Genomic DNA, 27,670 nt, shown 5'->3' with positions numbered 1-27,670 from the left:
AAAGTCCAGAAACACGACGATGCACCTTTATTACGTCACACGACGTTACAAAGAAAGAGAGAGGAACGACGTCATCCGATTTTTCTGTAGAAGCCGAAGCTGTAGGGGAAGTGCGGACGAGGAACGAGCTCGGGAGGTAGAGGAAGGGGAGGACGACCCACCGTCCATACTCCGTGATCGATGCTAGACCCGAACATCACCTCCCGACCTACCCACGGTCCCGGCTGGTCGGCGGTGGGAGGTCGGGCGGAAGCCGACCACAGCGCCAACAGCGTCAGGACGCAGCTCAACTGAAAAAAGGAGGAGATGAAGGACGAGAGGTCGGAGGAGAGAGCAGGAAGAGGTGTCACTTACCCGCCAAGTTACACGTTCCATATCTACAGCCGTCGGGATCCTCAGCGCTTTTATAAGTCCCGGAAAGGTGATTTACTCTTCTCCCCCTCCAAGGACGGGGTCCGGTTCCCGACGTGATCTTCCCGTCCTCGAAGGAAGCGTGGGAATCGCCGTCGTCCCAGCCAGCGCGGAGGAACGCTTCCTTCCGAAGGAATATTCGCCAACCGGAAGGAGAGCGTCACGTGGAGAAATATGAGGGGCGCGCGCCATCCAGCACCCTAATCGAATAGGGTGTCGACTAACTCTAGCATTGTATAAGTAGTGTAAGAAGAATGGCAGTGGGAGAAAGTAGGTCTAGTTTCGAAGGAACACGGCCGTCACGCAACCCAGTTTCGTGACCGCTTAAATACGAATAACGTAACGAGAACGGAAGGAATAATTGCGGTTACGGTTCTAAAAGCGATACGAGGTCGACTGCTAAACAAATGCCTAATGAAGTAACAGACGAGCAAATTCTCTTCTCTCGTTTAATTATACCGCGGTGTTTCGTCGGCCGAATTTCTCCGGTTTTTATCGTAGTGTTAACGAAGTCGAATTTTCGTTATATATATGTAATAATCATTTAATAACGAATACCGTTACGTTTTTGTAATCGAATTCCTGGCCGAAATCGACTCATCCGCGTGCATTTGGACCAAACAACCGGGCGAGTGGCCGAGTTTGAGTCTCGAACCGGAATAAATATTCGTCTCGTTAAAATACGTATCCGCGTTCGAGGCTATTCGTAAGTTGCCATTCCCGACCAATGGGAAGGCAGTAGCAGTAAAAATTTAAAAAATGACGGCGAATAGAAACCGAGAGATGAGTTTGAAATGTTCGGATTTTACGAAAAGTAATCATAAAATTATAAATGATAAAGTAGGCCGAGTGTTTAGGTAATGGATCGATAAGGAATATGGAGAAAGTATTCGTAGCCGGCAAAATATTTGTTATGAATAAATAAATTTATTAGTCTATATCAACCTTAATGCGCATTAAATTTCCATAAAATTATATTATTTAACCATTAAACTCTTGTCCGGCGCACAGCAACACACGACAAAATGTCATCGTAACGCTCTTCAATTGCGTAAATTTTTGTACTCGATTTCAAATTTCCGGCGTAGATTATGCAAAGATACTTGTATTTATATATTAACGAACTGAAAATTTCATGCAAATCCGATTATTAGGATTACTTTGGATAAAATAGATGCTGTATTAAAATTCGAGCGGGGACCGTGAAAAACTTCGAATCGCAGAAAATTCCTGTTAAGAAATTCAAGTTGGAGACGTTAAATCCCCATGCTGTTCCATTGAGACTTCGTTTTCTTCGAGTTACAGATGTTTGAGGTAGAGAAGTTTTACTATATATACGTATATAGGAGTATCCGATGATTAACGCAGTTAATAGAGAGATTGAGGCTAAAGTTTTAAACGCGAAAACGTGTACGTCGGACGTAGAGCGCCGCTTTCCTGTAAGCCTAGAAGGTTTGACAATGGCGTTTGGAATGTCGAGCGTGATTCCACTGACTATTCAAACGCCATTGTCAAACTTCTAGGCTTACAGGAAAGCGGCGCTCTACGTCCGACGTACACGTTTTAGCGTTTAAAACTTCGGCCTCGACCTCGCTAATGAATCCCTCGATGCCATCGCGTACATCAAATACGGTGGTACGTCGGTACTCGACCGAACAATCACCATCCGCTAGAATAAATTTTCGGTTAATAACAAATATTTTTATCTTGTCATCCGTAAAAAGATTTTCTACGATAAAAACGAGTAAATAATTTAAAAATAAAATGAAACCTTTAAACTCCCCTGGGAATTAAAGGGCAGTCCGACGACAAAGGAGGGACACGTGCGTCCGATTCGAACACACGAGAAGACCGGCAACCTGTCTTTGTATTTACCGAATTTCTACATTTAGGTATGAACGACCGTGACTTCTATGCTAATTTGTTTTTCTCCTCCAACCTTTGACGGAACTCTTTCTGCAAAAGTTTCCCTATTCCCATTTTATAATTTTTTAAAAACTCTGCCCGTGGGTACCGAGAGAGCCCTTTTTCCAGGCCGGTACTTCGATTATTGCGTGCACGTATAAGTGGAAAGACGATTAAAACGCGTAGCTTGTTCATACCGATCGCTCTCCCGGTTCTCCGGGACACAATATTTAGTGTCGAGGAGAAACATTCCTTCCGTACGGCCGTAATTATAAACCTTTCAATTTCCAATATATAAAATAAATAAATAAAAGAGTAATTTTAACTCGTTAGTTTAAAAGAGAATTTTAAGTATTTTTTAGACTTTAAAAACTTTCAATTTCCATTTTTACACCGCTAGAGGCCGCCGTTCACCTCTGTGGCGCCACAATCAAAATTCACTTCGCATCCGGAAACGACTTAGGCGCCCTCTTTCGTCGAAATTTCCAACGCTCGTGCCGTCGGATTCCGGTAACGCGCACGAGTAACGTCGAGAACTAAGCCAAAATTCTCAATTCTCGATGAATCCGCTTCTAGCGAAAAGAAATTCGAGAACGGAAACACTTTAATTGTTAATATAGATAAATTACAGAACGAAAACGGAAGGATCGATTCGGGAACTCGTCTGAAACAGAATCGGACGGACCAAAGTCAAGGGTCGTGTCTTCCGTCCGTCGGTCTAACCGAGGACACAGAGGAGCGGATCTTCATGGCATCGGAGACGAATTCTTCTTCGCCAGGGGTCAGGTAGCCTCCTCCGACCGCCAACAGCACCGCCACGGAGTACAGCGCCGCCAGTATCTGTGAAAAAAACGTCCGGGTCACGCGCCGTTTCCACTTCCGGAAAAACGGCCGAAAGTAGAAGCGGCGCTCCCACCGTCGTGTCGAAGAACAACAGTAGAGAGCGCCCGAAAGACAAACGACAGAAAGAAAGAGAGAGAGAGAGAAACGGACAGACAAACGGGTAGGAAGGAAGAGTGGCCGCACTCACCGCTATCTTCATGTCGAAGAACGAAAGCGTCCGAGTATGACGACGCAGTCTTATATTTTCCTCGTCGGTCCGATTCGGGACGAGGTCGACGCGGCTTCCATTTTCTAAAAATATACGCTTAACCTCGCGCTGTTTTTCGTTCCCGATTTACGTCGTTCGGGCCACGCGGGCCGAGGGACGCGTTTTAAGAAATGCAGACGACCGTCGAGAGCGGAGGCGAAACGGATTAATAAGATTATTATTGTTAATTGTCTACTTGGACTTTATACTGGTGTTTAAGGATTGGCACAGTAATGAGAGTTAGTTCGGAAAAAAAACAATTTCTGTATTATATCACCCGTAGTAATAATTTCTGTACACACATTATACGTGTTTCGGGCTAGCATGCCCCTCATCAGCAGTATTACTATCAAACATGTAAATACATATTTCAATCCCGAGTATAACTGGATATTTCTCGTTTTACAATTAAACATTTCAATCGAGGTTTCCTTTGCCACTATTCAACGCCTCCGGGCGACATCTGGCGATGTTTAGAAGAAGCCAGATTAAAATGGGAAGGTCAAATTAAAATTTCTGACCATGGCTCTCTACGGCACAATTGGTTCAGGGTGTGTCACGTGATAGTCGGGAGTCGTTTTTAAGCGAAACGGTGTAGGTCGTCGATGTGTGCCCGGAGGATAACAGTTTTTTATTGTATTTTTTCTTTCGTGCATGGGCTACGTTAAGAATTTACAATTCTATAGGGTGGCAAAATTGTGAGAGGCGAACTCAATATATTCGTATCGAGGAAATTTACGTAATTTTAACGTAACGTTGCGTCTACCTGTATTTTGGACATAAGCAAATAACCAATGCGGTGTAAGTAGAACTCGATGTTACATATAGACGTACAGGAATAAGTTTATTTTATTAAATTGAATCGTGTAAGAAATGTATAATATATCGATATCGTCTAAATACAAGTAATGTCTTTGTGCGCGATTTTGACGAAACTTTTACATTGCGTCGACATTGGATAGACAAGGTGTGCCAAGTGTTAACAGTAGAAATTTCTTTGAATTCTCTTCCCCGTTTAATAAATTTAATTATCGAAGCCAACTTAAACTATGGAATTCGTAGAAATTCATTTTTGGTTCGTTTGCGGCAGCGTAATTTTCCGAACACGAAGAGAATCGCAGTCCCCGAATTATATCGAACAAAATATTTAACAAATTATCAATAATTTAAATTTCTCGTTTTCTTTCGATTACGAACATCTTCAAATTGTATTCCATTTGCACTTTTTCCTTCGACAAAAGTATAAAGCCGGTAGTTTCGTTTCCGATGGATTTTTAACGGCTTCATTTTCGGTAACGAAACTGTAACTTATTTCCCAGGCAAACGTCGATTTTCGAAGGAAAAGTGCCTTTTAAAAGGAAAGATTAGCCACTGGCGATCAGAAAATGGCGTCCGAAAGACGACGCTTGACTACATTTATATCTGCCAGGACGAGGCGCCACCCGACGGCCAACGAAGGTTATTTCGTAAGCGACGAATCGGTCGGAAGGCCGAAAAAGAAACAAAAACGGAGAGCATTTCTTCGATTCGGACCCCCTTCGAACGCACGGGGAGGTGATAATTCGGGGATAATTCGGAATTCGTCCGGACACTCGGAATGTAAGCGGTTAGTTCCGACAGAAGGCGGTTATTCCCTCCCGCCTGTACCGATTTTAAAAAGAAAACCACAAAGACTACGACGAAATAATTAATTTATTGATAAAAATCTGTCGGCGTGAGGACGAGGATGGTCGCCCCGAAGGGGCCCGAAGTATACGACGAGTCTGGGCGACGTCGGAAGAGGAGGGGAGAGGCGGAAGATGAATTCCGGTCAGTGTTGGATGTTGGTGTAACTGTAGACGACGTTTCCACCCGAAGACAGGGCGTTGGGGCCCGAGGGCAAGGAAGAGGGGTCGGAGGGCGGAGCCGAGATGGAGGGAGCGGCGTTTTTGTCGGCGCCCAACTGGATGCTGTAATTGGGGGTGCCGTAGCGACTGTTGTATCCCACCCTCTTGTAGCCGTAGTAGCGATCGGAGGAGACGTATCCCACGTATTCCGCCCTAACGGGTAGAGTGGAGACCGCAAGCAGCAGCAGCAGCAGCAGCGGGACGAAAACCGTCACCTGCGGAAGAGCCATCTTAAAAAAAGAAAAAAACGGGGGAAAATTTACCTGTCTGCCACCTACCGGTCTGGCCATATCGCCGAAGGTAAGCGCCCGAACGATCGGGTTGGGTCGCGCTCCCATACTTATATATAACGCGCAGACCAACGACCTTGGAGACCTCCGACTCGCCCGTTACGTAGCGGGCGACCCTCCGAATTTATCCTTACTCGGCCGCCTTTTCGGCAACCGGATCGGTGACGGAAATATCGGCAATTGCGCCAGCGACCGGGAGTGGAATACCCCGGCCCGAAACTCCCCGCGTCGTCCATCCTCGGTCCACCGGAGAAGCGCGACGGTTACCACATTCCCCTCTTTGCCGGCAGATTACGGAGGGGGTGAGACGCCCCCCAAAGACCCCGACTCGGCTGTCGATTCTCGAGTGAACAATTTAAGGACGTTTTAATTAACTCCGCGGCTCAGACCCCGGCGGCGATCTGTCTCTGGATCCTCTCGACCGTCCTCCTGTCCAGTCTCTTCTGTCTCCAGGTGACCGCCAGTCCTCCCAACAGGGCCATTCCGGCCGCCGTCCCTTCCACCAGCCAGAAGTTGCGCTGCTCCAACCAGGGCACCTTGCAGCTGGACAAAAGAGAAAACGAAGCGTCACTCGATCGACCCTCGTAAATAATGCCGCGAAGAGCATTTCTATTGTATAAACTTAACACTTAAATACTAATTGCATCTCCTAAACCGGTTTCCCGTCGTCGTTTTTGTTTCTTGCCCCGAATCGCTCGACCAATCGGAAGCCGAAAAATCCCTAGCACCGAACTGGACGGGGAACGGTTGGCTTTATAATTAATGCACGGGTAAGGCTGACCTCTCTGGTGTTTTCTCTTTATATAAATTCCAAACGCCCACCCGTTTAAAATTTAAGACGCGTTCGATGGGAACCGTAGGGACTAACGTCCCTTATAACACTTAAATAAGTCGTCTGTGGGGTACTCGCGCGATTTTCATTTAAACCTAAACTAATCGCCCCCGGCGTGCATTACGAAAGTAGAGATTCGAATTGGGGAACAAAATCCTACAGAGACGAAGAAGTGGGAAAAACACCGACGTGGGAAAACTAGAAGCTAGTTTTTGATTGGCGTAACGAGTAGACGTTGAAATTAACCAAACTGGCTTGGGAGGAAAGTTTTTTTTAATTCCTTACTGACCTACATTTCGTCAAATTAAATATCCCCCCCCGAGCGTAAAGAATTTTAAATCGACTTCCGAAACGTCATTTACGCTCCGTGTTTACGAGTGCGTTATAAATGACAATTTTCGAAAATTCCCAAATAAATGCTACGGTGTTTACCAGTACGCGCGTCATGGTGTATACCAATGGTTCTTAATCATTTTAGTTGTCGGCGCCCCCTTGAATCTGAAAATAAGCTCTTGCACCCCCCTTAAAAAATGTATATTTTTTTATTTAAGAAGAAACATTTATTGTATAAACAAATGCCATGCATGTTTATTTACAATGAATATTACTATATGACATAAAAAGCAAGATTTAAATTTTAATGGCTAGGTTGTTATTGTTTATTCATAATAATTCTATTAAAACGAGGTTCGTTTTTTGAGAGCCATGCGTAAGTCATCAGATGCATTTAAGCGATTTCTGGCTTTTGTTTTGATGTGCAAAAGTGCCGAAAATCCGATTTCACAATGGTAGGTGGTGGCAAATGGTAAAAGTGTCTCTAGTGCCGCTTTTGCCAGTTGTGGATATGCTTCTAACTGTTTACACCAGAACTGTTCTAAATCTAGTTTTTCAAATTCCATTTCCATACGCGCATTAGCTTTTTTTTTTTCTTGAAATTTTTCTCGCACCCCAGGTTAAGAACCACTGGTGTATACGAAAGCGTCTGGCATGCGCTACAGCAGGAGACGACTACGCTCGAGACTAGAAGAAAATTTGTACCGCACGTTCGATTTCACTATTTAATTTTGGGTCCGACGACCGAAATGGCGGTTGGAAGATAAATTTCAGATTCGGCCGACGTCCTCGCCTTCCTACCGCGTTTTACCACAGCCGGAATTTCCGCCCCCTGCTACCCCCGACTAGTTTTTTTGTCCCGTCCTTGGCCATTCTATTATTATTATTGTTATTGCTTTATTGGCTTTCCGCTTAAATATATTTCGTTTGTCCTTTGAGAAAATGCTATTGTTTCTTTTATAAATAACCAGAAAACTATTTAAGTTTACCTTTAAACATTTTTCGACAGAATAAAAAATGAACTTGACCGAGTAAACGGATGCTTACCCTATTTTTGGGTTAATTGTAACGAACGAACTGGAGGTAAATTTCGAATTTTCTCGAATTAAGTGCCGCTCTTACCTAAATTATAAACCGATTCCCAAGGAGAGTCTCGCTTGAACGAGTTTACTAGACGGGAAAAGTGATTAATAATATTTCTGCTTTTCCGACTGTTGTATATAACAGAGGGAAAGTATGGCCATCGGTTAAAAATTGACCCCCCGGGGAGCTTTTACAGTTTTGGACTCGGGTGATTTCGAAACATCGAGAAATTAAAAAAAAATTCAGTTTCTTCTTCTGTATTTATGGATGGATGTTAATGTGTGTGTGGGGGCGGGCACAATTTTCTTCACCCAATCCGAAGCTTAATTCCCGTGCCCATTGTGGAAAATTTCTTAAACTTTGCGAGGAGGTTTGCCTATTGGGAACATTAGTGTTATTACATTTTGTTGGTTAAGGGAGATAGTGGGGGTCACTAATCAAAACTCTAGAGGGGTTGACAATGATTTTACTGGTTATTAGCATTTACAATTCTTTTTTAATAAAATTCGTCTCTTCCTGCGGCGCACCCAGAGTACGAAAAAGGGGACTACAGTACATTATGCCAGGAGCTTCAAACTCCGATTCGACGTCAGGTCGGCGCGCCCACAAAGTGGCACCGGTTGCGCTCTGTCGACATACCGTACGACGAAGTTGCACGGATCGATGGACGAATACCGTTCGTTAGTTTATTTTATGTTTGCAGAATAGGCACGGATAATAGTCATGGATTTTCTGTTGTTTGGGGCACATTTGGGGATGAGGAAAAGGGGAACACGTACTCCAATATGCGAGCTATCCCGATCTCTACCCTCAAAATTAAGCGTTTTATAACAATTAATACCATAAAAATTTTCTAAAATAAAATTTCGTAGATGGCGCCACACTCAATTTTAACTTTCCCGACTTTTGAGAGATTATATTTTAAAAACAACATTTATATTATTAATCAAAATAAATAACTAAAATTGTATGTAGCGCCATCTGTTATGAGATTTTCTTATAAAATTTTTGCTATTTTATAATAATTAAAAATATAGAAAGTTTTTATAACAAAATCTCGTAACAGATGACACGACACACATTTGTTTTTAATTTATGATTTTATTTTAAAAATCATTTTTTAATTATTAATCTCATAACAGCCGGGAAATTAAGCAACTCGTTGCTATTTGTTGGATTAAGGGTCTCAAAACGTGATTTGCAAAAAAAAAAAAAAAAAAAAAAAAAAAAAACTCGGAGGGTCAAATTTAACAAGGGAAACTGCGGAATCGTGTCATGTATATATAACAGCTACGAAAATAAAAATCCAGCCACGAGTTGCTTAACTTTCCCGGCAACATTTAAAACTGCGCATATGGTGCCATCTGTTATATTTTATTATTAAAATCTTCTTATATTTTTAATTATTATAAAAGGGCAAAACCTGAATTTTCGAAGGTAGGGACGGGTTTAATAAAAAAAATTGTAAATGCTAATAACCAGTAAAATCGTCATTAATAAGTCCGATCCTACCAGAGATACGCACGACCTCCTTTATCTTTCCACTCCTCGACCTTTAATCACCAAAATTTAATAGCATCGATCTCCCTAACACACAAAGCTCCCTGCAAAATTTCAGAGATTTTCGAGAAAAAGCAGAAGAGTTATTAAGCTTCAAACAGGGTGAACAAAATCATGCCCCAACATCCACATTTACAGAAATTACCTCCGAAGTTGTTTGCATTTCCCGATGTTTCGAGGTCCCCGTGTTCAAAAATGTAAAAAATCTTGAAGGGGGATCACTTCTGACCGATAGCCATACTTTCCCTCTGTTATACAGGCCTATAAAAGCTGGGAAAGTAAAAATATAAAACAACCAAAAGAGATCGGATCCACGTATCAACTTTCGCGTATCTCCTTCCTCCCTTTGATCTGGCATAGACCCTTCGGGCAAGGGCTGATTCGTGTCTACTCTTTCGCTGCGCGAACTATAGTTACGCTTAAGTTACAACAGAACCTGTCTATCTCAAACACGCTTACCACGAAATTTAGTTTCCCCTGCATTTGAATGCAAATTTGCACTCTAACAAAAACTACCGCTTAGCGCTGTAAAATTATTATTATTACGTCGATAAACAAAATAGAGTATAAACTGCATACAAATTAAATAATTGTAAATTTATCATATTGTAAAATAGGCGGGTTCCGTAAACAATTATTAAAAAGAAACTATAAATATTTTTCTAATATATATCTTCGACGGTTAAACGAATACGGCCGATTTTCCTAAAATATTTCTGTCTGGCACGTACGGAAGTATTAACAAATACGTGAAACTGGAACATGGCAACCGGGGAGAACTTTTGCAAGAAGTAAAACAACAATACAACACAAAAATGTAAATATTTATGTAGGATAAAATGCAAATTGAACAGGAAATAAAATAATGAAATGGAAAAGAAGTATTTTGATAAGCCTATTTATTTATTTTCTAACTAGACTCTTGCATACACAATATAAAAATTTATGCAGTGGAAAACTATTTCTGAACATATGAGGAAAAAGAAATTTCAGTAGGCAAAACATCACGGGCTGGCCATTATTTAAACTGAAACAAGTGCTATGGTCCGACCTAATACGATTTAATTCTAGACAGCCAGAATGATAGAAACATTAATTAGACAATCAAAAGTTTATTAATTAACTGATCCCTTCCCATATTAATGTAATATTGGGAGAAATGAATTCAAATGTTTGTGAAAAACTGATGTTAGCATTGAATACAATGAATACTATAAATTCAGATTTAAATATTCTAAAAAAAATATATAGCTTACACTCACACAGAGACTTGGTTTCTAACAGAACAGTACCATGACACTAGGGGAAAAAAATTCAATACACCAAATGCACAGAATATTGAAGTGATGCCACAGCTTTCAAAAGGGGAAATATTTTTCTCGTTTGAAAATCTATGGCATAAAATGTAAAACCTATTCAAAATTATCGTGCGACCACATCGTTAGACTAAAATGGCAATAGTGCTGGACAAAAAAATAAAAGATTTATAATTATGTTATAATCTAACTTTTAAGATACTAGCATTTTCATTATTTATAACACACATTTTTCTGGTTTTATTAACAAAATATTTATACGGGGGAGTAATAAGTCTTTCCCTGGCCGATCGATTTAAAATCGACGTGGGACCGGTGCGGACTTTTTACCACATATAATGAAATAAGTCGAGCGCGTGCTAAATAATCGTCCCGTCGAACAAAAAACAAATCGAAAAATGGCAAAACCGGCAGTCTTCGGCCCCCTCGGGTAGCTTCCCTTCCCACGGTCTAAAAGCATGCAAGCAGGCGGTTGCACCATTTTAAGCAAATGTTTAACTTAGTATACATTAATGAAAATTTTATAGGTAGTGGTTGTATTATTTGTTTTGAAATAATTGGTTGGGAAAAGACTTGTCACCAATCTGTATCTTAATATTTCTTCAAAAACATCAATGTTTCCAAATTTGTATTTCAAATTTATTAAATTTTTCTTTTCATTAATGAAAAACTATTTCAAGTAAAGCAATTACAACATTTATTGTTTTTGGAATGTATATATTATGGTCAATGACGCAAAATGTAAAATTACACAAATATCTGTTTACTTATGTGAATGACCAAAAATGATGCGACGACGACGACGTCTACGAGTGGATGTTCGGATCGTTGTCCGTACGCATTAAACATTGTGTTCCTTTCGGGAAAGTATTGTCGACAAAGACCGGGCATGGAAATAAATGGTAGTCGATCGTCGGTCGTCGTCGAATATCAATATTGTAACTTGATTTTTGTGACTCGGTTTTTCTAGAGCATTGTACACTTGTGATTTGGATGTTTATGTAGTTATATAGCAGGATAACACAATACATTTATTTTTTGGGACATGACTGAATCTCAATATTTAAACAGAAAAACAAATTAATGTAATTCTAAATAAGACACAAACTGAAATTTAGGGCCTGTTTTACTTTTATACCTCTAAGATAAGGTAGTATAGGCCTAGGTTAAATAAATGAATAAAGACTAGTGTACAACCCCAACAAAAAAAACCTCAGACAGCATATTACTTTAATCAATCTCTAGCTTAGCCTTCAATAATATCAAAATAGCGTACACTTAAAAGTTTACTAATATAAAATAATTGTATTATAACTGAAGATTATGAAGTTATGAGCAGTTGAAAAAAGCATCTGCAACAAAAAAAATAACAACAACAACTGGGTGAAATAACTAATATTAATGTATTGCCTGAGGTATTATTTGTTAGAAATGACTCTGTCTGAACTTTTCTTTGTCACGCATGCTATTTTTCAACTGCTCATGACTGTATTATCAAAATGAAAATTTTTAAAGTAAAATCTTCAGTTATATTAAGGGTTTAATAATGTAAAATAATTGCAAGTGTACAAAATTTTTCTGTTTGATATTACTGAGCTATAGATTGATTAAAATAACATGCCGTCCAAGCTTTTTTTTCAGGATTGTATATTTTCATTCCTTATCATTCCTTAAAATTCTAAAGATTGTTGGATTGAGGCCAATATACTATTGCTACATCATTAGCTCTGACTGCTTTCTTATGTACATTTCTTAAAGATGGGATATAATTTAAAACCACTCTTTGTTTCTGGTCCAACGAAAACCACTCTTCGTTTCTGGTCTGCGGGGATTTACTCCGTCCCGATAACTGACCGACGTTTCAAATCAAAACTGGTCTATGTGGGTGCCACTACGCGTGATTTACAACAACAACTTAAGGAACACAAGTACACGATTGATAAAAATCTAAATAATACGACACTGGCAGATTACTCGTAACATCAACATATACAAGTACAATGGGAGCAGGCAACAGTCATCAGACTCAGGTATATCTTGTCATATTTATTCAAACAATTGAGGTTTAAATTACACTTTGACATGCAGCACCCTTCTGCTTGGCAAGAGCACGGTTTTGTTCCACAATTCAATTTTTTTAGCATATTCATTAGAACCCAAACTTGTCTTCCTTTACCTCACTCACTAATTTGTAAAATTCAGTACAAACAACAGAACAAGAACAAATATAACAACACAAAATAAGGTTATATTATGTGGTGTATGGTAACTGCCACAACAATTTACATTATTACCAAGTGATACTGAGTGTTGTTGCCTTAACATGTTGCCAATATTGCCCGCTAGACTAGCAGCTGACATCCCCCATCCTATCTATTCGTGTCATTGCTTAATACAATGTGCAAATGTGGTGAATGTCAAGTTATTCATAGGATTTTGTATACTCACATCATTGACTCTAACATATACATAAGTGAAGACTTGTGCAAATTAAAATCATTTATAATGTAAAAACTAAAACTTTTAAAAAATAACTTTTATAAATGAGCAGTCAACATAATTTCATTACATAATGATACGAAACAAAAATTATTAAATTTTTTCAATAATATAGATAAAATAAAATTTGTAACATAAAATTACATAATTTTTTATCACACAGTATATTTTCTTAAATAACTCAACCAAAAATTATTTGCATAATGTAATAAATATTTTAATTTATATACAGTGGAACCTCGCATAACGAGCAAAATAAATTGTGAATAAAATGACTCGCTTAACAAGCGAATTTTTGCATAACAAGTGGCTAGGAGAGGGGAAGTCCCAGATTGTGCACATGTTCCATCTAGCACTCGTTCAGCTAGCATCTCAGTGTCGCTTGTGATCACACATTTTTCCAAACCTTTTCCAATACATATTATGTATAAACATCAACAACCGTAGCCCGTTATATAATAAACACGCCAAATGATATGCCACACTCTTGGGCTACGTAAAGGCTATAATTAAATATTAAAAATTAATTAATTTGACTAGAAGTAGGCAGTTATGCTGCCATCTCATATTAAATTAATGACCAATTCCAAATTAAATTTTAGAAACGTCCGAATTAAAAATTAACTACTAACTCAAACTCAGCCTTCTTACTAAATATACTAGATACATCCAATACACCTTATTGCTGAGAACATATATTTATTACGTATAACTAACGTTTTCGGCCCACTTTATGGGCCATCCTCAGGTTACAGTTGTTCGACTCTAATACAAAATCGAACACGTTCAAAATTAAACTAAATTAGAACATACATTTTAAATTTAAACAAATAGAACAAGTATAACACCAAATAATAAATAAGAAAATCCAAATAAAACATAAATGTAAATGCAAATAAAATACGGTGACTGGCCGTAAACATTAAGGAAAAATTCCTTATCCTTTAACGCATATATCTACTGAGCCTCTGTAGAAGCATTATTATGTGTGTTACTTTTTACCATGTACTTCCATGATGACGGTAACCCCGTCGCATCTTTATAATTTAAACATCTGCCAGACAAACCCGCTCTGTAAATTTCGCATTTCTCCGTTATGGATGACAACGTTGGCGAGTGTACTTTTGCAAGAATTTTGGCATCCTCCCATTGCACAACAGAACCATCGGCTTGCGCAATCCTGGATAATGCTGTTGAACACTTGTTTTTTGCGACATCATACTGGTGCTCTTTAATCCTCACTCTAAGGTTTCTATTGGTGACCCCTACGTAGTCCTTATCAATTCCCAATTGCTCATTTTTGTAGGGAATCGCATAAACTCCTGCCTGCTCTCTATCGCCAATTATTTGGAATAATGACGCAATGATTCAATGATTCTTAGACCAAATGAACTCTAACCAGCATGGCTTAAAACTTAACCTTGAGCAAATTAGTAGCAAGCAACTACACTTCTTGGATGTTGGCATTGAATTTAAGAATGGAACTTTGTACACGAAGGTGTACATCAAACCCACACATGATCCGATGTATATTCCGGCAAATTCTAATGACCCAACCGTTTATAAATTATCCGCATTTAGGGCCCTAATCAGAAGAGCATTTTTGTATTGCTCGAATATAATGGACACGATGGATGAGCTGGGTAGAATAAAAATGGTGGCAAAGGAGTTAGGGTTTGAAACAAGGTCTATAGAGCGTTTAATAACAGCATACGTAAAGCCTAAGAGCAACTCTAAGAAGAAACCTGAAGCTGGGGGTAACTTCACAAAGTTTACCTATAATAAATGTCTCTTCCCTATTATGAAGCAAATATCGAGACACAAAAACGCCAGTATATTATGCAAAAGGAGCCCCCACAGTATATAGGTTGATTAGAAATGACAAAGAAAGAATTGGCGATAGAGAGCAGGCAGGAGTTTATGCGATTCCCTACAAAAATGAGCAATTGGGAATTGATAAGGACTACGTAGGGGTCACCAATAGAAACCTTAGAGTGAGGATTAAAGAGCACCAGTATGATGTCGCAAAAAACAAGTGTTCAACAGCATTATCCAGGATTGCGCAAGCCGATGGTTCTGTTGTGCAATGGGAGGATGCCAAAATTCTTGCAAAAGTACACTCGCCAACGTTGTCATCCATAACGGAGAAATGCGAAATTTACAGAGCGGGTTTGTCTGGCAGATGTTTAAATTATAAAGATGCGACGGGGTTACCGTCATCATGGAAGTACATGGTAAAAAGTAACACACATAATAATGCTTCTACAGAGGCTCAGTAGATATATGCGTTAAAGGATAAGGAATTTTTCCTTAATGTTTACGGCCAGTCACCGTATTTTATTTGCATTTACATTTATGTTTTATTTGGATTTTCTTATTTATTATTTGGTGTTATACTTGTTCTATTTGTTTAAATTTAAAATGTATGTTCTAATTTAGTTTAATTTTGAACGTGTTCGATTTTGTATTAGAGTCGAACAACTGTAACCTGAGGATGGCCCATAAAGTGGGCCGAAAACGTTAGTTATACGTAATAAATATATGTTCTCAGCAATAAGGTGTATTGGATGTATCTAGTATAAAAATTAACTATTCATAATTACTAAATTTAATACGAGATGGAAGCATAACCGCCTATCTCTAGTCAGATTAATTAATTTCTATTATTTAAGTATAGCCTTTACATAGCCCAAGAATTTGGCATATCATTTTGGTGTGTTTATCAAACATATTATCTGTGATTTTTTTTGTTTTTTGCAAATCAAATTGGAATTTCAGGTTGGTTCGTTCCACGCTAGAAGAAATGATGATGATTCACGCTCCTTAATAATGTTTATTGTATAATTTTCTTTGAATAAACATTATACATAAAATATTTGAGTATATTTTTCAGCGTGGAATGCATTATCGTTTTTTACATTAATTTCTATGGGAAAAACTGTTTCATTTAATGAGTGTTTCACATTACAAGTAAAACTCTGGAACGAACTATGCTCGTTAAGCGAGGTTCCACAGTACATATAAATTGGCTACCTCAAAATTGTATAAAATAAACTTTTACAAATCATTACAATATTATTTAACATATTTTAGTTAAGGAATTTATAAATATCAGTGATTAAAAAGCTTAACATCTCCTTAAATTTCTGTTTTATGCTTTTATTTCTATACACAATGTGCTTGTGATTTGTTTCTTGTTTCATAGCTTGAAGTGATGTCATACACAAGTAATACTAATGAATATATTGTATTATTTGTTTAAAAATTAAATTATTATTTGTTCATATAATATGTTTATAAAATTTACTTCTTACTCAAGAAATGAAAAGATTGCAATGAGTGACATTTACAATTTCTTGCATTTTGATTTAAATACAAAACAATGCAAAAATAGTTCGTTTATATTTGACAGCGTAACTTAAGACATTAAAATGGCTATTCAATTTTATCAAATTATTTTTTTCTATTTTAAATGTATAACAAAAAACTGTAGAATGAAACAGAAATTTTAAGTTTCAGTAAAGAACATTGTTTCCGTCGTTATTTCCCCAATGTATCTATAAAGATTTCTCTAATACCGAACAATCTGCCAGATTTTATCAATTACATAAAAGTTAATTAATAATCAAGTACAAAGAAATTTGAATAGAGGTAGGTGTTTGAGCTGCCATCTCTTAATTTATTTGTAATAATTAAATTTATCAATTTTTAACACAGACTATTCTGGGAAAAAATCTGGCAGATTGTTTGGTACTACAAGTGTATTGGACTGTATGTTATTATATATATAGATATCTCTAATTAAAGAATTAAAATAATAAATTTTTGTAATTGTAAATTTGAAGTTCCTGTAAATTTTTACTGACTTAATAAATAAAAAAATTGTTTTGTTAGTTAAGGTTTGTAGTAACAAAAAATATCAGAAATTTAACATAATTACCTTCTGTACACAGTGCCTGATTTTTCACAAGTTATTTCTTCTTTGTAACCAGTAGAGAGACAGGCTAAGGTATGTTTGCTGACCTATCAAAAAGTTACATAAGAAATATTAATACAAAACATGTTTATTAACTGTTATGATATTAAATTTAAAAATTAATTTTTCTTTATACCTATCAGCATGAAGTGATAAATTGAGAAATGAGGAAGTCCTAAGAACAGTGAGTGAGAAAAGAAGCATATTAGAGACAATAGAGAGGCAAAAAGCTAATTGAATGGAACACATGATTCAAAAGAAAGGTTTATGGAATGATGCTATGGAAGGAATGGTTGCAAGCAAAAAGAAACAAGGGAGAAGAAAAATTAAAATGGCGGATGACTTGAAAGAGGGTAGTTATAAGAAGCTACAGCAATAGTGCAAGATAGAATAGCATGGAAAAAGTAGTAGTTCTCACCAGACCTGCTATAACTAGCAGAAAACTAGAGATGATCATCATTCTAATTATTAAACATTAAACAATTTAATTGTAATGGAACAATCAAAAAATGTTTGAACTTCTGTTTACATTTTGTTATAACAAAGACTGGAATTCAAATTTTCCTAGGAAAAATTTCTATTTAAATCTGCTTCCATAAAACTAAGAGCAACATCTGCTCTCAAAACATAATTAATGATGTGAAGAGGTATTGTATTATTTAGTAGTTTTTCAGATGTCAAATTTCCTGTATTCTCTCAAAAACGTTTGTTTGAAAGTATAATATTTTAATTTATATATTAACTCTCCGAAAGATTAACCGACAGCAAAACAGAGTTTAAAAATTCTCTAAATTCCCAAAGTTTAATGGCTTTTGTACACACAAATCTGATACTTTCTTGCATCTGTATCTATTCCTTACGGTATCTTTAAATTAATAAAATAATGACATAATAAACTCGAATTTAAATTGTTAAAGGTGTTATACAAATGTATTAATAAAAATTATTTGCATTATTTGACATTTATAAAATGCTTAATAATTACAAAAAATATTCAAGAATTTTCAAATTTACATTGAATAGCCACATTTTGAAAACTTTGAAATAAATACTTTTGGTTAAGTGACTAAATTTACAAGAATTTAACATCATTCAAGAATAAACAATTCTTGACTGTTTTGCAATTCGACAAAAGTATCCTAATAGCATGGAAAATATAAGTGAAATATGGCAATTGGTATAATGTTGACCCCTCTATAGTTTGCATTTCTCAATTTTTTGACATTCCACAAGACAAAAATTTAAAAAAAAAACCACCTTTACTAAATTTGGTGGGTGTTTGCATCAGCATCTATTTTGCATTATGTATTAATCAGAATTGGATAAACCAAACATTTTAAAACCTGGCAGAGTTATTTCTATATGTGGGGCATTGATGCTATTAAATTTTGGAGATTATAAGTGGACACAATAGAGGGAAATAGGGGTTTTATCTCAAGTGCGACCAGACTTAATTACAATTTACTCATTGTCGGCATTTACAGTTTTTTTTCTTAAATCTCATTCCTATCCCAAAAATAAGGAGTAACTTCTCACCAAAAAACCAACAACGGTGCGTTATCAGATGTAATTACAATTTTTCACAAACGTTTTCGAACATAAAAGTTCTTCATCAGGTGAAAAAACGGACAACTTATACAAAAAACGTTCGATGGAACAGATTTTCGAAAGAGCCGCGCGCAAGATTCGAAATATTACTCGTGCGGTTGTCGTCACCGCTGCGCATGGGCGGAAGTGGAAACTTTCCTGTAATGTCACCCGTCATAAATGAGCATTTGCCATGCGACGGATAACGATAACTCCTCTTTGCCGTTGATACATTTTTTTTTATCTCGGGCGGTTTTATGTATGTGTACCGCCTCCATCCATCTCAAACAGTGTATAAGGGGTGTGATGTGGATAATCCTGGCCTCGTCAAACCTTGGCTGTATATCCGGATCTGTGGCGTAACGTGCCAAAGCGGTTGTACATCTTTGATGACGGATGTCTGCTTTATGTTCTTTAATTCTCGCTCCTAGCGATCTTTTAGTGGAGCCGATGTACCATAAGTCTTCGTCACACCTGTGGTCTGTCAGCGGGATGGCATACACTCCCGGTAGCTTGTCTTGATTGGGGGGATCTTTGGCATTCCGTAGCATCTGATATATATTCGGGCATCTTTTATAGGTGATGCTGACTTGTTTCTTCTTGGCAACTTCCAAATATAGCTTCCTTAAATATGGATTGTAGGTGAGCGGTATGCTGTCTTTATGCTCTGTTGTTACTTGCTCATGCTGCGTTGACAGTTGGTAATTCCCCCATTTTTTGGTTAATTTACTTATAAGGTTGTAGTACCCATGGCTTTGAGCAATACTGCGTAACGTGTTAATCTCTTTCTGCAGAGCGTGTCTTGTTGAGGAATGGGTGTACGCCCGTTTCACTAAGGTGTTGAACGCTGCTAGTTTGTACGGTATGGGGTCACAGGAGCCTATGGGGATGTACAATTGGTCTGCAAGCGGTTTCCTGTACACTTCTGTGATGATGGAGGTTCCTTTAACCATGATACTAACATCAAGAAAATGAACATGCGTGTCATTCGCCTGTTCCAGGCCCAGAGTTACGCCGTAGCTGTTGTTATTAAATGAGTCGACGAACGCCGCTATGTCCGGCTTGCTCTTCCATAAGATGAGTATGTCATCCACGTATCTCTTATATAGCTGTACGTTGTGGAGGTGGTTAGGAAGGATTTTCTCTTCGAGTTGCCGTATTACCAGCTCGCACAAATCCCCTGCTACCGGGCTCCCCATTGGTACACCCCTTCCTTGTTTGTAGACTGTACCTCTAAATTGAAAGAATGAGTTGTAGCACAGCAGGTGGGCCATCTCTAATATTTGCTGGTGGAGGTTAGCATCATCGACTATTCTAAATAGTAGGTCTCGGATGGCACAAAATGCCGGTGGTAGAAGGATCGACGGATACAATGACTTAAAGTCGAGCACCGTAATAAATTGTGGGGGGTGTCAATCTGCTTGAGGAGCTCTATGAGGCATTGACTATTGGTTACGGTGAACTGGTAGTCTTCTAAGTGTGGAGCAATCAGATGGTGCGTGAATTCCTCTAATTTACGTGTTGGTGCTCTCACTTTATCAACTACCAGGCGAATCTGTTGGTCTTGTTTATGTGTTTTGGCGAAACCGAATAGCCTGGGTGTGTCAGGCGAGTCCATTACAATGCAATTACATCTGATAACGCATCGTTGTTGGTTTTTTGGTGAGAAGTTACTGTTTATTTAACGCGGTGTGCGATTGATGAGCAAAAATAAGGTTTCTGCCTTTTTATAATGATTAATATTAAAAAAAAATAGTATTAAGAAATCTTGTAACAGGTGGCACCACACACAGTTGTTCAAACAATATTCTTTCTTGAAAAATACAGAAATTTCTCATAATTTAAACAAAACCACTTCTTTTAACATTATTATTACAGTGAAACCTCACTTAACGAGCACCTCACACAACAAGCATTTCACATAACGAGCAAAACAAATTGAAAAATTTGCCTCACTTAACAAGTGATGTTTCGCATAATGGGTGACGAGGAGAGGGAAAGTCCCGAATTGTGTGCATGCGGCATACTGCATCAGCCTGTGTTTAGCACTCGTTCCGTTAGCATCTTAGTGTCGCTTGCGATCACATATTTTTCCAAACTTGTGTTCACACACATTATTTATAAACATCAACAACCATAGCCCGTTATATAATAAACATGCCAAATGATATGCCAAATTCTTGGGTCATTTTATTTAATGACCGATTCCAAATTAAATTTAATACGAGATGGAAACATAACTGCCTGCCTCTAGCCAAATTAATTAATTTCTAATATTTAATTATAGCCTTTACATAACCCAAGAATTTGGCATATGATTTGGAGTGTTTATCAAACATATTAGCTGTGATTCTTTTTGTTTCTGCAAATTGAATTCTCGTTCCAGGATAGTTCATTCCGCACTAGAAGAAAAGATGATGATGATTCACGCTCCTTAACAGTGTATATTGTACAATTTTTTTTGAATAAATGTTATACATAAAACATCTGAGCACTTTTTCGGCGTAGAACGTATTATCGTATTTTACATTAATTTCTATGAGAAAAATTGTTTTGCTTAACGAGTGTTTCGCATTACGAGTAAGACTGCGAGAGAAATTATATTCATTAAGCGAGATTCCACTGTATTTAAATTTTATATCCTTGTATAATAGAAAGTTATCAGGCCCTTCCTAACTCCCTTAACCTCGAATGCCAGGAAAGTCGTGCCATAGCCCAGAGGTGGGGAACCTTTTTGTTCACGAAGGCCACATTACAATTCATTGTCCCTTATAGAGGCCGCATTGAAATTTTTTTTGTCATTTTATCCTAGGCTTAGGCCACTAAGTAGTTTGAAAATTATGTAATAAAAGAAAAACAGTCTATATATGCGTGTGTGTATTGTAAATTTACATATAATAACTATAAAAAATAAAGGTCTTAAAAAATATATATCAACATTTAACATCACAGGCTGCAGAAGGCCACACTTGCCGACCCAAAAGGCTGCAGGTTCCCCATCCCTGCCGTAGCCCTTGCCAGATTTTTTTTTTACTTGAAAATGAATTTAAAAATGATCCAAAATATTTAAAAATTATACTCAAACAAATAATATTTTTAATTAAATCATTTAAATACAACTTCCAATCAGCTGGAAAAAAAATAAATTTTTAAAATAAAATTATGAATTATAAGTATTTATTTTTTATTTTCTTTTTTGTAATATTTTTTATATTATTTCTTTTTATAAAAAAATAAATATTCTAAATAAACCAGGACTAAATTATTTGAAAATTAATACATTTTCTGAAATTTTTACAGTATAATGTATATACTAAGTCATTAGATACACATATAAAGCTAAAAATGAATAATAAAATTTAAAATGACTTTTTACATTAATTACAAATTTTTAATCAATCAAATAAACCTGAATGGAACAACTCAAAGCTTCAAAAGTACACCGACCAGAAATATAGAGGTCCGAGTCAAAATAAATCAGAGTCTGCCAGTGGTCGAAGCCACCAAACACCAGTAGTTAGTCCCAGTTTGAGCTTGATGCAAGTTGGTCAAGCAAAGTTTTCCAAGTTTTCTTTGTGTAAACAGGCCAATCAAATAGGGGGCAGTTTTCCCATAGAAATTCTCATGCAAAGGGGGTTGTCTTCTGAATCACTCTTGATTGTTCTGTTTTATCTGGCAAGCCAAACAAAATGAACTGCTTGTAGCTTAGCTAATATCATAACTGTGTGTGGAATTCTAAATTTTTTCTAAAGTAAAATATTTAGAAAGGCTACATTTTCATAACTGCAATGATCTCTTGTAAGAACTAATATAAATTCTTCATACAGTCACCATTGATCCTGCAACATCAGAAAGGTTTACAAATTGATTATGAAATATTTGGATAAAGTAAGTTGCCTTACGATTCAAAATGCAACAACCCGACGAAGATCGATTTGCTTATCTTTCCAGTTAGTTTCTTGGAATTCCATTCCATTTCTGAGAAATAATCATTTATTTCATCTTATATGGCCAATGATAACAATGTTAAGAAAAAAATAGAAATAAAAATTGTACTGAAAATAAAATAATTTGGAAATATTTAAAAGGAAATTAAACACAGACAAGGCTAAGTCTGATTAATATTAAGTGACCGATAATCAATAGTTGCGATTGTAAAAAGGCAGATTCTAGCGTACTAGGATTTTTAATGTATTTTTTTTAATTTAATGTTAAGAATTTTAACTTTATACATCATTTTTATGCATATGTATTGCCAACGTTGTCAAATTTCAATATAAAAATGATAACTTACATGATATTTTTTATGTGCAGATGATGTAGCACTACTAATAATCAAAAATTGAAAAAATTAGTTTGGAGGTTATGAAATGATTTAGATAGATTACGTGCCAGAAAAGTGAACATAATTATATTTAGAAACACTCATTCACCACTTAGTTACATGTAAATATTAAAATATAAAACTTTGTGCTAATTAAAAAATGCTTAAATATTATATGAACAATCTAACATTTAATTATTCATCGTGATGAATGACCACAAAGTTTATGCTAAAAATTCAATTCCTATACTCAAAATAGTATAAATTAATTTAACAGAATAATTCTAAAATTTATTCTAAATAAGTAATCTGGTTAGACAACTAATTTAGTTTCTATAACTGGAACATAACTTCTTGCACAATATTCAACAATGAAATGTTCCCTTCTATTATATTTTCCAAATTACATGCCTAAACTTGGGCATATCCAATTGATCAATTTTAGAGGATTTTAAATTCAAGTTTTTGTATAAGCTCTTCTGCACACGACATATTCGAACACCAAAATGTTACACATTCCGTCTATTTGAAATTTGTGACCCGAAGCGAGTCTTAGAAGACTGAAAACATCCATTTTTATGAACTTGCACAGTTTTGCTGGGCAAATACTGTGGTAGAGAGTTTCTGCAGTACGTGACTACATTTGATGTTTTCTTGAAATGCATTTATCTAACGAATAAAAAAAAACCAATAGTATTTTATTATCAAAGCTTTGCAGATTTAGTAGTTTTTTAAAATATTAAATTCACAAATGGCATATAGAACTTTACATAATTCAAAAACATTAATTCCATCTCAAAGCATCTTTTAAATTTTTCTAGAAAATCAAAAATATCTATCATTAAGCTATTTAATAAATATACATTATGATTTGTGTAATGAAAATAATGTTTCAAAACAATAAATACAGTATTTACTTAAATATAAGAGAATCTTGCATATAGGACAATGTGTGATTTTAAAGATCAAAATAAATAAAATTAGATTTATTAATACAATTCTAATTTTATTTCGTTTAATCACAAGTAAAATGTAAAATATCAAATGAACATAAATGCACACATTGTCTCACAAAAATTACTGATATGTCAAACTTTAAGGAAAATCTTGTAAAATCGACAACATAATTTGTTCGTGTAAAGCTAGACAGTCTGAGATCTCTTTTTTGCCAATTCTTAAGTGAAATCCATTCTCCGTCGATTACGCTTACGAGTTTCTCCAAATTCAGATTTCCGAATAATCATGTGTTTTCGTGTGGAAATGGATTAAAACTTATATTGTGCTCCTGTATGATTTTAGAATTTCAATCTGGAATTCAATTCAAAAGCTTTGCTTTTCCTATTGTTATTCATCTTTACTCCTGACAATATACAACAATTCAAACTACCCGGATAAAATACTTATGATTTTAAATACAAGAGGATAAGCATCCGGTAAAAAATGCAAATACACAGTTCACAAAAATTATTTGCAAAAACGCAAAGAATCTTTTGCTTGCGCATATAGGACGAGCTAGGAATTTGAAGCTGTGATAAATGAATAAAAACCTTGTCTTACATGCAAGTAAATACTAGACTGTTCTAAAAATACTGAAGTATAATGATAACTTATAATCAAAACCTTTCTTCAAGCAGAACTTTTCTTTTTTAGACTTTATGAATTGTAACATTTAGAAATCAAGTAATTTAATTTTCATTTTAAAAAATATCTAATATTTATTCTACACATAAAATACTTAATTTAAGGTTGTCGTGACACTTTTTCCCCATCACGATAAAAATGGAGGAACCAGGAACTGATAAATTGTCACAAAATTTTTGTAGTAGTAAGCAAATTGAATAGAGGGAGTTTGAGCAAAGTGAAAAGGAGTTAAGCTGAAAGAGTAGCAAAACATGGATGTGCACATGTACACGATCTTTATTATAATACTCTGACGCTACCGAGCGCAGTCTTCCGACTGTGCCGTGGCGTCAGAGTATTATAATAAAGCTGGTGTATTAGCACATCTAGTACACCAGGATGCTTAACTATTAGTGATTAAGTTGGTGTCACAAATGCATCAATAATTATTATGAGAAACAAAAAAATAAATAAATAAAATTAAGAGAAAATAATAGAAATGAAGTAAAAAAAAAGGAAAAAAGTGTACTCTGATAAGTACAGTGGAGTGATACAATACAAACGATTTAAGTGACATTAAACAGTATCTGTGAAGATACAATAGCACATATACAAAGCCAAAATAAACATTACAAAAAAAAAAAAAAAAAACAAGTGAGACTATATTACAATAAATGCAACAATAATACAATATAATAATTAGTAGCAAAGCAAGTAGAGGTCGAGTGAAGAAAATGGGGGAAAGTAGTGTAACTAGCAAGCGGAGGTTGCGGGTTCATATCCCGCTCCAAGCTAGTTCTTTTCTTCCACAGTTCTAAATTATTTAATAAATAATTAAAAATTTATAATTATTAGTTTGAATAAGAGATGGTGTGTAATATCTATCTCAAATACCAAATTACTTAATATCTCATTATCAATAATAGCAAATTTACGGCCCAATTAATTACGGTGATCTTTTGGTTGAACATCAATGTATTGGGCTTCAGGAAGTTTATTAGATATATATATAGATGAAGACATACACAATACACATAAATGAAGGTATATACAATATTGGAATATTTTTGTTATGAATAGTCTATATTGGAAATAAGTGGGTGAAGCAAGTGAAACAAGCAAGAAATGGAGTTGGGTTGCCTATAGCAACCAGGAGACAAGGCTCCCTGGTGTGTGTTATATATATATTATATATATATGTTATGATAGATTTTGACAGTACTAAATAAATTAATATATAAATTTTTTATTATTGTTAAAAAAATAGAAAAAAAGAATTACAGAAAGTTAGATTAATAAATTGTTAAGAATACTGTTTATGTACAGAAGAATTCATTAGAGTATTATTTTCTTTCTAAAACTAATGATAAATTAGAAGGTAGAATCTTTTAACATAAATTGACAAGTTTCAATTAAATGGGATGTCGAAGACACAAAACAGTGTATATTGTCCATTGAACTGTTTCAAATCCAGAGTCATTGCAACAAAACTTTTATTCTATTTAATAATAATAATGGACTTTCAGTAAATTACTTAAAAGCTAATTAACAGAATAGCTATAAATATTCTCGATCTAATACGACAGGAATAATTAACGCACACCCACCATAAAATCCTTAAGTAAAGGACAAATTTATTCGACATCCATAAATAATTCGCAATCTCAAAACTTAATAAATAATGCCCATCACCAAATCTTTAAACAGAAATGCTACAATTATAAAACTTTTATTTATAAACCAAAAAACTTTAAGTTCCATTGTTTACGAAGTACAATAATGCGTTCTACTTCAGGTAATTACATAATTTTGTACCCATATTGTTGCACTGCTATTTCTCGCTTTATCGAAAGATACTAAATAATATTTAGATAGTTTAATACAGTCAAATAAGGTTACAGAAAGAAACGCACGGTCAAAGACGAAATCCTCGTAGATAATAAATCGACATTCGACACCGAAGGATTAATAAAAAAACAGAGCCACTCGACCAGAAATTAAGATAATTTATTTTGCTATTTTTGCACGCTCGGACCGAGGCCGGGCGGACTTCGAGCCCGACGCACCCCGAGACCTCGTCGGGCGACCCGCACCCTTCCCTCTCTGCGTCGGTCTCACCCGACCGCCGGGCTTAGACCGTAGACGGCGTCCGTAACAGTCTGCACGGCTAATACGGCGTTCGCGACACAAGGGCCACGCCGGGCAACAGTTCATTCCACGGATCTAACACCGATCCAAAAGTATTCATTTCTTAGCAGGTAAAGTAGATCTAATCCTAAAAGACTCAACAGCGTAATATTTGTCGTTTAATATTAAACCGTATTAAATAAACTCGCAATTTAACTCGTACACTAACACGGCAAAGCTCGGAGCCATCTAGCAGAATTTTCATTCGATAAACGCGGTCAAAGTACGTTTAGCGCACAGTTTCGTTCATTAATAACGAGAAAATATGCAACCTGGCAGCATTAAAATCGGTATTTTCGTTGCCGAAAACAATTAACTTTAATTATTTATCCAGAACACGGCAGCAACAAATGATTTAAGAATTCCACGAAACGGGTCGAAGTTAATAATTAAGGAGTAACTAACTAACTACGTTACTTCCAAGCCCATGTTTAGATAGGAAAAAGAAGCTCTAACCTTCTCGAACTGGTTACAAGCTCTGCAATTCTGCGTGACGGAATATTTTTCGTTGTTCCAACAAGAAGAGTTGTCGAGTTCGTCGGTCGGACGTGCGTATTTGTCGGGAGAAGGAGCCAAAACACTTTCCACTACCAGAACCACCAAACAAGTGCTGTAATATACAAAATATGCCGTCCAGTTACGGTTACTGGTCAAAACCGAAAGAAAACCAAGCGCTTACCAAACCAGAGATGCCACCACAAACACCATGCGACGAAAAGAACACGATTCGATCATTTTTACTTCGTTAAAGGGACGTCTACTGCAATATGG

General features: G+C 36.2%; 1 protein-coding gene and 2 long non-coding RNA genes across 3 annotated transcripts; all 3 read right to left on the bottom strand.

Moving 5' to 3' along the window:
* On the bottom strand, window positions 1-932 carry LOC136979729 (uncharacterized). The gene is made up of 2 exons (XR_010881435.1): window positions 355-932; window positions 1-290 (listed from the first exon to the last, which is right to left on the bottom strand). It is a non-coding gene; the product is annotated as an uncharacterized lncRNA (long non-coding RNA).
* Window positions 933-2,902: 1,970 nt separating this feature from the next.
* LOC136979756 (uncharacterized) lies at window positions 2,903-3,567 on the bottom strand. The gene is made up of 2 exons (XR_010881440.1): window positions 3,347-3,567; window positions 2,903-3,156 (listed from the first exon to the last, which is right to left on the bottom strand). It is a non-coding gene; the product is annotated as an uncharacterized lncRNA (long non-coding RNA).
* A 1,513-nt stretch (window positions 3,568-5,080) lies between these two features.
* JTBR (jumping translocation breakpoint protein JTBR) lies at window positions 5,081-27,670 on the bottom strand. The gene is made up of 4 exons (XM_067275780.1): window positions 27,579-27,670; window positions 27,356-27,509; window positions 17,146-17,228; window positions 5,081-6,125 (listed from the first exon to the last, which is right to left on the bottom strand). The coding sequence occupies exons 1-4, from the start codon at window positions 27,632-27,634 to the stop codon at window positions 5,966-5,968; spliced, it is 453 nt and encodes a 150-aa protein (XP_067131881.1). The 5' UTR covers window positions 27,635-27,670; the 3' UTR covers window positions 5,081-5,965.

Source organism: Centruroides vittatus, unplaced genomic scaffold (genome assembly GCF_030686945.1).
Source record: "Centruroides vittatus isolate TY-2023 unplaced genomic scaffold, ASM3068694v2 contig_634, whole genome shotgun sequence".
Classification (NCBI taxonomy): domain Eukaryota; kingdom Metazoa; phylum Arthropoda; class Arachnida; order Scorpiones; family Buthidae; genus Centruroides; species Centruroides vittatus.
The sequence above is the reverse complement of the archived record's forward strand: the minus strand, read 5'-3'. Positions and strand labels throughout refer to the sequence as shown.